We start from the raw sequence: 12319 nt of genomic DNA, 5'->3' as shown, positions 1-12319 counted from the left end.
TCTCACTTGTGGCAAAGTATTTAAAGGTCTACCTGTTTTCACAGTTTCAGTCTCGATTTCTTGTTCTTCTGCAACATCTTGTAGCAGGTAAGTTTCATCATCATAAACAAAAATCTGTGCAGCATATCCTTGTTCTACTTTGGCACACGGTACTGGCTCTACAATCACTGCTGGATATTCAGAAACTGGTTCATTCTCCTGTGGAAAACAGTGAGAAAGATAAGTTATAATTTCACCATCTTAATCCAAGCAACATTTTCTGTTTGCAAATCTATGTCTTTAATATAGTTTTACAAATCAATCTGGATATAAATTTGAGAAAATACATCAGTGTACAAAACATGCAAGCATTATTAATTTCTCATTAGATGTGTAACAAGTCTTGGAAAAACATATAATTTTTACATGTACTAGCATTTTATTTTCATAAACTTGGAAGTGACCAGGTACATTAGTGAAAGAATAATCAGAATAGAAAAAAATAATATGGTTCAAATTTATACTGTTAATATTTTTACATTATATTACATTTTGGTCAACTCATATTGGTGAACACACTCCTGACTCCTGTTTTCCCCACAATAACCCTGTAAGGTTGGTTGGGTCAAGAGAGAATTCTTTAATTTCAGTGAGATAATTAAATTTATTCAAGATTTTTGGTTTTTCATTAAATTGTATTTTAGATTTATATTCTACCTCTCCCCAGGAAATTCAAGGCAGCGTACAGAGTACCCTATCTTCTATTTTTTCTCTGCAGAATGAAGCCTGTGAAATTAGCTGGACTAAGTGATAGTAATTGTCCCATGAGTGAGGGAAGACACCCTCACAGTCCTAGCCCAATATCTTAACTACTACTATCATTTGATTCATCTTCTTTCCAAAATACATTTTGAATTTACATGAAGACCATACAATTTCTCCTATTTTCTGACCTGAATCTGTACTCCATTGCTGTCAAATTCCAGGCTTGAACTTCCATTGTGAACCACTGCTGATGTCATTGTACATTCCTTGGATGTACTGCAAGGCTAACAGCTAAGTTTTCAAGAACCGCAATGCTCACTGTGAAGTATAAGAGGTCCACAAACCAGGGGGAATATTTCCAAAATTCAAATTCTCAGTACTGGAATAAGAGATCCTGAGAGAAAACATAAGCATTGATTATTCAGTGTTTTATATGCTAACGCTTCTAAAAGGTGTACAATGTTGAGTATACCTAAATGGTGTAATTTGCATTACAAGTAGTCCTTGTTACGTGGCCACAACTGAAATGGGCAACTTGGTTAAGAAAAGTGAGTGTTAAGTGAAACCACAATTGTGCTTATGATCCTACTTCAACTTTCCTTCACTTTACACATCTATGAAAGTTATAGTGAAGTAAAGTTACATTTTCATCACCACTTTAACTGCGAAGGATCATTAAACAAGGCAATAGCAATAGCAGTTAGACTTATATTCTGCTTCATAGTGCTTTACAGCCCTCTGTAAGAGGTTTACAGAGTCAGCATATTGCCCCCAACAATCTGGGCCATCATTTTACCAACCTTGGAAGCAGTAGTGGGATTCAAATATGTGAACAACTGGTTCTCTGTGTGGATGCCGCTTCCGAAAGTCCATTCTGGGCCTGGGAAACAAAATATTAGCTACTGGTTCTGCCGAAGTAGTGCGAACCGGCTGAATCCCACCACTGCTTAGAAGGATGAAAAGCTGAACCAACCTTGGGCCAGTGAGGATCAAACTGCTGGCAGTAAGCAGAATTAGCCTGCAATACTGCATTGTCACCACTGAGCTACCAAGGCAATAGCTAAATAAGGAGTAACTACATTTGAAAAATTATTGATTTGCCATCTCACCCTTTTGTTAAAGTTTGCATGTCATCCACAAGCATATGTATCTATTTAAATTTTCAGCTACTTTAAAATATTTTTAATATTGCTTCAGAAGTTATATTACTATTCAAAAGTAATAAACTATAAACCACTAGATGAATTCAAAAAATAACCTAGAGATATTTAAATTAATTTAAAAATATTAATATTCATTGCTTATGAACAAGCATTTGCTGTAGCTATATATTTATATACAATGCTAAAGTGGCTCAATTCAGTTTCTGTCACAATAATTCTCTAATGCCAACTGTAATATTAAACAATTTTATTAATGAAGTACAAGAAATAAAGGAAATAACAAAGCGCTCTATGATTAATCCCATCATATTCTGAGTGCATCAGTAGCAACTCTAATTTGGGGGGGGGGGAATCTAACTTTTCACACATATATCCATATAGGGTGGGAAACAGGATAGAGAACCACTTTGTTATAGTGGTTAAAAGGCCCAGACTAGAAACAAAGAGACAGTGAATTCCTATCCAACCCATCACAAAGCCAGTGGGGTACCTTGGGCCAGTCACACTGTCTCTGCCTTAGGAAGAAAACAATGGCAAACTATTTCTGAAAATATTGCCAAGAAAATAAATGGACTTGCCCAAGCAGTCGCAAGGAGTCAAGACTTCAAACCACATACAGAGAAACACAGATACAGAAGACATATACATGCATATGTATAATAATACTAAAAGTATGCACTGTTCAAACAGTTATAAGGATGTTTGTTTCCTATTGTTAATGCCAGTAAAAATATAGCTTTCCTGTCTTCCTTTTGCTGTGTGTCCATGACTGATAAAATGCTATTGGTCAACAGGATCCTGAGGATGTTAGCAGCCATTCTGACAGAATGCTACAACCATTCAGAATAATTCCTATAGTGTGTGAAAACTATACTTCTATCTTTAAGGTCTCTGGATGATGATGGGAAAACTAAGAAAATATAGTGATATTAGCAAAATCATTTTGATAATAATAAACTTGGGATGAACTCGATGGTGAATAAAAATGCCAAATCCATTCTGAACATTTGTTTGTGCAACAAACCAGAATAATAATAGGCAATAAAACAATCACATTATATAATCACAGCGCTGGAAGGGACCATTTTGGCCACTGAACCCAATCTCCTGCATAATACAGAAAATCAAAGTATTTCAAGATATACCTTTTATAAAACAATTGCTTCAATAATCAGGAAAAAAAAGAATCAGAAAAGGGCTAATGCGATTTTCCTGTCTATAAACTCTCTGCATTTACCAAAAGTCTTCATGCAAACAGACTATTTCTGGGGGGAAAAGTCTCTACACGTGGCAATAATTTTCATAAAATATTTTTATATAAAACTATGAAAGCACAAATCATTACAATTCTTCATTTTCTCTTATCTGAGGAAGGTCTAAATAGGGATGTCTACTATTCCCTCTTGTGTTTAATTCAATTACAGAAATGTGGATGAATAGCTCCATCCAAACAGTGAGTACACTGTGGTGTGGAAGTCTGCCTAGACTAGGGGTAGGCAACCTTGGCTCTTTTATGACTCATGGACTTCAACTCCCAGAATTCCTGAGCTATGTTGGCTCAGGAATTCTGGGAGTTGAAGTCCACGAGTCATAAAAGAGCCAAGGTTGCCTACCCCTGGCCTAGACCATTTCACCAGCTCAAGTTTGACTCAGCCTTCCATTCTTCCAAGGTTGGTAAAATGAGGACCCAGATTGTTGGGGGCAATATGCTGACTCTGTAAACCACTTAGAGAGGGGCTGTAAAGCACTGTGAAGTGGTATATAAGTCTAAGTGCTATTGCTATTATAGGTATATTAAGACCTGGACAAATTGAAACTGGATCCCTTCTGTGGTTCTGATAGTCCTCTCAGACAAACAGGGCAAGAGTAGTACCACAGTGCTTTCTTCTCCTTCTAGCCTGTATACCAGCATGTATGCCAACTTATCTGTCTTCCAATCACCCTTATTTCCCTTACTTCCCTGTGCTTGAATTCAAGTGTGGCATTCCCACTAAGTTCCTCTGATCCTTTCCCCCTCTTCTTTCCTTTTAACTGCTTGCATTTGCTCATTGCTCCTACCCTATCTTTCTTCCTTCCCCTTAGCTATGCCCAACAGTCTTGCCTTTTCACCATTGTCTTCTATTCAGAATGGACCAAACATATACTTTGATCTGATCCATACGTATGGACTACTCGAAACAGTGTTCTGTGCATGGAATAGCCTGTGCACAGAACATTTTACACCTCTTTAGTGGCTAGCAACTATACAGTATATAAGTTGAACTAAAATATAAAGGGAAAGATAATTAGCTTTAAGTAGGTTAGACATACTCAAAAAATTACTCTTGCAATCATCACTGTACCTTTCTACTACGGACCAACAGAAAACAAACAATAGAAGGGGTCATACCATTTCCTCCTTCGAGACAGACAGTGCCACCCTCATCCTCAAAAAAAGGCATCTGGATGTTACCAGATGGATTATTTCAGAATAAAAATGAAAATACCAATAGAAAATAAAATGATAGAATTGTCAAATATAGTCAACTAGGACACATTCTGGTAGAGATGTGAAATCCCTAGATACAGAAAGTCAAAGGAGGAGACCCCTAGGGAAGAAACAGGTTGTACAATGAATGAATGAATGAATGAATGAATGAATGAATGAATGAATGAATGAATGAATATTTATAAGGTCAAGCAAGAAAGAATAAAGTGTGGGGAAAGAAAATCTCAATTAAAAATGAAATAGTATTCTGCATAATTACAAAAACTTTAATAAAGAGAATATACTCAGGAATCAGTCTCATTATAAAAAGAGATGACACACAACAGACCAGTTTTCATATAGGAAAGCATCTAGAGCAGATGAAATGCCAGCTGCTAATTGTTATTAAGGTGCAGGAGAAGTTACTGCTCTATGTCAGCTAATATGAACCAAAGTTCAATAGCCTAGAAATAAGATCAGTGAATATACCTACAATGAAGAAAAGAGATACAAGACCATGTAGAACTTATTGAACCATTGTACTAATTCTCACACAAGCAAGGGTTTGCTCAAGATTTTGCAAAGATTAACATAGCCATATATGGAAAAATGCCAACTAAAGTTATAGGTTCCATTAAAAAAACAGAGGGACATTAGATCAGATGGCTATCATAAGATAAATAAAAAAGCAAGAAAATAAAAGAAGCAGTTTCACCTTTCCTTCATTGAATATAAGAAGATCTTTGTGTAAATTACACCAGAATGTAGAACATACAGTGTTAAGAGCACTGGTTATGCCATAATGCCTGATTATTCTTGAGGAAGCTTTATAATAAACAAACCAGAGAAAAAATGAATTTGGAGAAACAGAATGTTTCAGAATGGTGAAGCTAGTAAAACAAAGGTATGTATCTTGCCATATATATTTAACTTTCACTAGAAATGCATTATAAGAATTCCCGGACTGCAAGAGATGACAGCTGAAATCAATGTAAGAAGTAAAAACAGTAACAAATAAGATAGACAGACAAGCATTATTGGGTTAGCTGTAAGTAAAGAAGATTTTAAAAAATGCATTACACAAGTAAAACTAGGTGTAAAAAAATCTGAATTAATGTTAAAAAGAAAAAGGTAATGTATTAGCAACTGACCTGCACACTTAATGAACTTAAAGTCAACAGTCAAAAAGTAAAGATGATAGATACTCTAGAGATGGAAGCAGTACAAGCTTATACAAAATCATAGAGAGAATTCAAGTACAACAAAGATCAGAATGGTAAAAGTAATAGTGCTTCCATTAATAATATATCCCTGTGAAAACTGCACTGAAAATTATGGGTGTGCACACATTTGGTTGCTGCGAGTACTGCAGACTAAAAAAAGAAACATTCAATCCCAGACCAAATAAAGAGTAATTGCTTTCTTAAGGCAGTGAACAATAAGTAGATGATAGAGCAGAAAAAATATATGCTTGAAAGCTGAGAAAAGTAGAAAGAGGGAGAGACCATGGATAATATGAACAGAATCAAAGAGATTGCTAGAATGTCCTTTAAAAACAATCATTTATTATTAAAGACAAGTCAGGAGAGTAAGCATTTACCCATTCAATCACCAGAATTCAAATTCAGCTTAATAATAACTAACCCCAGCAAGCAGGAGAAATGGCTCAAACTTTCTGTAAATGAGACTGTAAGCCACCAGGAATTTAAACTCCAATCAATCACAAAAAATATACCGCTCCTAAAAGGTACTAGTTTCATATCTGTCTTACTCATACTCAGTGCTTTTTTTGTAAAAGAAAAAGGTGCTGGAACTCACACATGTCATACAACCCGCCTTGCCTACCCTACAAGGTTCCATCCAAAAAAGGTGCCGGAACTCCGTTCTGAGCGTTCTATGAGAAAAAAAGCCCTGCTCATACTGAAAGCCATTTCATTTGCCTAACCATTCAGTACTTAAAATCTGGCTGCTGTTCTAAATTAATCAAAGCTGTCAGTACATTACTGTAATGATAACTTAGTTTCAGGCTTCCAAAAGATACAAAACATGATTCAGCATCTGTAGTGATCCATCAGAGAAAATACAAATTGTCCAAAATTAAAACCCATTCCTCTACTAGGAACTGAAAAAAACATGTTGCACTCAATCTGTAGATTACTTTCAATTCTTTGATCAAGTCATATGCGTAGGAAGTCAAGCACAGTAGATGTATTATGTCTATATAAAGATAAGGAGCACCCATAATTGCCTCCAAATCAGATTAAAATGATCATTCCATAGAAAAATGAGGAAGTCCATCTTGCATCATTCACAGACTCAGGTGGTTTTAAAGTATTTTTGAGAATGAGTTGAGTCAAGCAATTACTAGTGGCCAGCACAACAGAGAGACAGTGGCAAGATGAATGCAGGCAAATAGAGGAATGTTCCAATTGGTACCTAATTACTAACTCTCCCAAAGCAGCCCACAATAATTACAATACCCTGGTAAGAAGATAGCCAGCAAAAGGAAACTCTCAGTAATCACTTTTTATGTCAGGACTTCTGTATCTTTAAAACAAAAAATAAATTTAAACATGAAGCTTTCTTCCAGACAGAATTGCAATGACATTAAATATTTCTTCTATTTTATCTTTGCTTAAAATCTTTCCCTTCCCTCCTCCAAAAAAGGAAGTGTGATGAATTTACTTGAAACAGTTGGTAATGTGGATAGATCGAGGAAGAACAGCGCAGCAGGGTTAACTCATGGATCATCCTCCAAAAAAGATTATTTAATTGCTGTAACACTCTTTACCATCCAGAACAGCAAAACTGGATTAATGCAATTGTGGTAAAAAAAGAGGATTTGATTTCTACCATTATGGTTATCTACAGGTCTGCAAATGGACTCTGTGATAAGTTCACTCAGATTCAGTCAGAGCTGCTGGAGATCAATACTCTGATTATTTCTCAACAGTTTTCACTAAATTAAAAGTGAGGTAATTATCTTTAGTTGTACCATCCTAATGGACACCTAATCACTGTGACAATCCAAGATGGAGACTGATCAAATAATGATCCAATCGCAATATTGACACTTAAATATATGCATAGGGTTTTCAAAGTTAACTTTTTTTTAGAATTAGCAAGCTGACACTAAAAATGAGAAGAAAGGAAAATATGGCCCGCATATAGAGAAAAAAGAATAGTATCATATGAAATGACAGTGTAATTATTTTCAGAGGGCAAGCCTATATTATGGAGGGGGTAGTCCTCTGACCTCTTACAGTACAATCCCTCCATGCCTATCCTAAGGTCCACTTGAATTCAGGAAGAAGCATTTTTAGTATTAAAACTGTAATTTTAAAAAGGTAAAGGTAAAGGTTCCTCCGCACATGCGTGCTAGTCGTTTCCGACTCTAGGGGCCGGTGCTCATCTCCGTTTCAAAGCTGAAGAGCCAGCGCTTGTCCGAGGACGTCTCCGTGGTCATGTGGCTGGCATGACTAAACGCCAAAGGCGCATGGAACGCTGTTACCTTCCCACCGTAGTCCCTATTTTTCTACTTGCATTTTTACGTGCTTTCGAACTGCTAGGTTGGCAGAAACTGGGACGAGTAACAGGCACTCACGTGGCACTCGGGATTCAACCCGCCAAACTGCCGACCTTCTGATTGACAAGCTCAGCGTCCTAACCCACTGAGCCACCGTGTCTGTGGCATAATTTGTAGATTTGAGCTTATTTTATCATATGCAATGAATATTATCTTAAAAGGATGAAGAAAAGCTGGTAAGAGTAACCCATACTATAATAGTGATTACATTTGGGGGATATTTTACTTGAGTGTTTTCTTTTTTAAGCTTTTTCTTCCACTTCTACAAAGCACTGCTAAGGTCTACGCTATTAAGGCCAAAGCTAAAATATAGCCTTTTATTATTATTTTTTATTTACCACAAATATTACTATGCCCATTTTCAAATTCTATTTGGCCCCATTTGTCATCAAGTAAAAGTCATGGTTAGACACCTTACATCAGGGGTGTCAAACTGCTGGCCCACGGGCTGGATGCATCACACAGAAGCCGCACAAGGGCAAAACAGTCCCGATACCTTGCACAATGTCATATGACATTGCAAGTTTGACATGTCTGCCTTACATGGACATTTATATTGTGTCTATTAACAAGTATTACTAACAAAATGATACATAGATTACATCTCACTAAAGGTGTGGTTTGCTACTAACGCAAACTAAATAAAAGATAAAGTACAATCCATTCAAAGTTAAAGAACATTCAGAACCCACTCTAATTAAACCAAAAAGATTTAACCTTTGTCCCCTTCCATATTTATACTTTGTTTGATTTATATATCAAGCAAGACATATTACAGTATTTTTAATGTGAAAACTATTAAACTATGTTGCATTTTATATCCTTAAGATTGTGAGTTTAGTGTTATTTATGACTTCTCATAAGAATCAGGTTCTTCTCTGATTCAAAATTCACAAATGAAATTGCTAGACAGATGCCATATGCTAGGTTACAAAACAAAATAAAGCTATACTTATGAACTAGATAAAAAGAAATCCTTCCCTAAAAACAGCTATCCTGCACATACAGGATATATGAAGCAAGAGAAGTGACAGGATGGTTCAATATGAAATTATACTGACTCCTCTAAATTTATATTCAAATTAATGAAATAATGTTAAAAAATGAGACACTAACACACTAAAAATGAGAAGAAAGGAAAATATGGCTTACATATGGAGAACTGGAGAAACATGGTAGAATCTGGAGACAGTAGAAGAGAAAGAGCCAGAAATATTACAAAATACAAATATGCAAGTAGAAGTAGAAGGACTATGGCCAAAGACAGCTAATATAGTACTAATAATAAGCATCTTGGTTGTATTCCCAAAACATGTGGAGCATCACTCAGTGTATTTTATCTTGTGATGATAATTAAACCATCAAACAACATCTGCCTATCCCAGGTCTTTGGAAAGGATTTGATAGGTAGATAAAAATGCCAAATCTAGTTTAAAAGCTACTGACTATTGGACAAACCATAATAATAATAGACAAAGCTCTGGAACTTTATAATTCAAACAGACAAGCACCTGCCACATAACACCCCAGATTAAACAACTGCTGATATTCTGAAAGACAGAAAAGTCTGGATAGTGGACATGGTGTTACCCAGAGACAGCAGAATAGAAAAGAAAGAACTGGAGAAGATAACAAAATACAGAGAGCTGCAAAAAGAAATAGAATGACTGTAGTGAAATAAAGCAAAGATGGTACCAAATACTAATGGGTGCCTTAGGTACAATCCCGAAACATATGGAGCCCCACTTGAACACCATCAGCATTGACAAAATCACCATCAGCCAACTGCAAAAGCCAGCTTTACTTGGAACATAACACTCACTTTTCAAATGTTTCCCCATGATAATAACTCTGTCAAGTAGGTTGAGTAGAGAGATAAAAATTAACCACCTCAATAAGGTTGTTGTTGAGATAAGATGAAGGAAGGTCTTCATGCAAGAGCCTTGAGCTTCTATAAAGAGGGTAGGTTATCAAATGAACAATGCAAAAAATAAACGTAAAAGGCAAACCCTCTTTTCAGAAACAAAACAGCAACTGCTTCCTTTTTTTTTTGGTTGACCTTTTTTTATAACCAGTGCTACTAGAAGGGGGTGGGGGGGTGGGGTTCATCTCATTCGGTTTTCCCATATTCCAAGCAATCCAAAAGACGACTAAAAAAACACCACCACAATACAGGAGCCAAGCAGTAAAGAGAAATTGGTCGGGATGCAAGTTACAACTTTCTTGTGTAGTAGCCTGTCTTATAAGACGTCGCAAAATATTACTAGGCCAAGCATACTCAAAGGTTCCGATGTTGTTGTTTTGCAATTTAACAGGGAGGGGGGAGGGGGAGGGGGAGGGAAGGCCTTGTCACAAATACCCAGAAGACGGTCTAAGCCAGCGTTTCCCAACCTTAGGAACTTGAAGATGCGTGGACTTCAACTCCCAGAATTCCCCAGCCAGCATAGCTGGCTGGGGAATTCTGGGAGTTGAAGTCCACGCATCTTCAAGTTCCTAAGGTTGGGAAACGCTGGTCTAAGCAAGGCTTTTTCAAGTAGTCGCGTATGCAATGCTCATCCGGGAAATAATACGAGAAACCGAAAGTAAAGGCTTGGGGAGGGGAGGGGAGGGGAGGGAGGGGAGCTAGGAGGCGAGTCATGTCATCCCAATTGACGAGACCGGCCGAAGCGGCTTCATTTCCCGGCAACGAGGGCCTCGCTTAACCCACTTGCACTTCCCCCCCCTTCCGAGACGATCAACAAAGCCAAGCCTGCACCGGGTGGGGAGGGGTGGGGTGCGGTGGGGGAGGGGAGGGGAGGGGAAAAGAAGATAATTTTCAAAGATTTCCCCTTTGAGGCTTTAAGGACCGTTCCTTGAACCTCTTCTGTTTCTCCTTCATGCTTCGCAAATGTCGTAAATATCCCGATTCGAGGCTAGGGCCGGGGAGCGAAGAGACTCCGCTTCCTTTCCACCCCAAAACAAACAAACAAAACAAAAAAACCTGTCAAGGCAAAAAAAAAAAAACCAACCACCTTCCGCTGGGTTGAAACCCACAGCTAGCTCGATCAGATTTGCCTGCCCGTCACCGTCTTTCCTTCACTACACATTCTTCTGTACAAAGTTGCACAATCGTGTTTTGTGTTTTTTTTTTTTAACTGAGAAGGAAAATTACAGTTCGACCGACGGGAGTGGGTGGGGGTGAGGGGAAGAAGAGACTTTCCAGAGGCAGTTGATGTCACTCTCCCTCCTTAATCGCTCCCACATACACACCAGCACTCGTGTAAACCGATTCATACAAGGGACGCTGGATTTCCCCCTCCCGCCTCCCTGTCTGAGATAACCCTCTTTCCCCTCCACGAGCCCCGTGGGACCGCCTAGCCCAGGGGTCGGCAACCTTGGCTCTTTTATGACTCGCGGACTTCAACTCCCAGAATTCCCGAGCCAGCATAGCTGGCTCGGGAATTCTGGGAGTTGAAGTCCGCGAGTCATAAAAGAGCCAAGGTTGCCGACCCCTGGCCTAGCCCTAGCCTGAGACCGACCTCGTCCGGCCGCTCCGGTCACCCAGATCACACACTCGCCAACGGACGGAGAGGGAAATGGGGGGGCGGTTTCAGACCGAGATCGGCTCTTCTTCCCCGCGGCGATTCCTGCTAACGGAATCTTTTCCCCCTGCTTCTCAATTCACGGGCCCGCGGAAAGGGGGACCAAACTAAAGCGAGGGCTCGCCTTTAATCTGCCGCTGCTGCTGCCAAGGCCGGCTTCAGCCCCCGGAGAGCCGCTGCCATTTCTCTCTGGGCCAAAAGGCTCCGGCTGTCGCCTCAGACGGCGCGGACCGGGACGCCGCGAGGGAGCTGCTCCGCCTGCCCTCCTCCCCTTTACCTTGTTTTATGTGTCAAAGGGAAGCGTCGCCCTCTCGCAGCAGGCCGAACGGCGGCGGCGGCGGCAGGCAGGCAGGCAGGCAGGCAAACAGCCGGTAGCGACCGCCTGGAGAGAAGCAGCTCCGGGCGGGGATGAGAAAGACGAGGGAGGGCTCCTCGCGAACAGCAGCGGCGAGAGTAGCAGCCGCCCAACGCGGGGGAGGAGACACTGGGGAGGGAGCTGGGCCCTTTCGCTTGCCTCATTCACCCGCCGGCCTGCCACTCGCTGCCGAGAGAATTACGCGACTCCGGGCCTCGGTTTCCCGTTTCTGCACATGCTCGCGCACCTGAAGCGCTTTCGCTGAGCCGGGCACGGGAGCCCGAGAGCCGCGCTCTCCGTTGCATAAAGAAGCGCCGCCGCTGCCACTGCTGGAGTAGGGCGGCTAACATCCCGATTTATTGTATACTACGTGTTGAGGAACTGAACGTGAAAGAACCGTCAGTTTCTCTTCGCCGGTTGCTA

The 12319-nt window shown here is 39.7% G+C and overlaps 1 protein-coding gene across 6 annotated transcripts in view; it reads right to left on the bottom strand.

Annotated features, from left to right (window-relative positions):
* ELF2 (E74 like ETS transcription factor 2) overlaps nt 1-11965 on the bottom strand; it is a 43732-nt gene extending 31767 nt beyond the window's left edge. Inside the window, exons 1-3 of one of the 6 annotated variants that reach the window (XM_081333280.1) lie at nt 11819-11965; nt 933-1138; nt 33-198 (exon numbers count right to left, since the gene is read on the bottom strand). In XM_081333280.1, the coding sequence (XP_081189406.1) occupies nt 33-198; nt 933-1001 (235 nt within the window). In that variant the 5' untranslated portion in view covers nt 1002-1138; nt 11819-11965. Of the gene's footprint in view, nt 1-32; nt 199-932; nt 1139-1216; nt 1249-1544; nt 1702-9782; nt 10390-11818 lie in introns of those variants that run through there. The other 5 variants (XM_081333286.1, XM_081333284.1, XM_081333285.1 and 2 more) reach the window with 5 other exon arrangements.
* Nucleotides 11966-12319: the final 354 nt, after the last annotated feature.

This window comes from Vipera berus, assembly GCF_964194415.1.
Source record: "Vipera berus genome assembly, chromosome: 7".
Taxonomy (NCBI): Eukaryota; Metazoa; Chordata; class Lepidosauria; order Squamata; family Viperidae; genus Vipera; species Vipera berus.
This window is presented reverse-complemented; position numbering and strand designations above follow the sequence as displayed.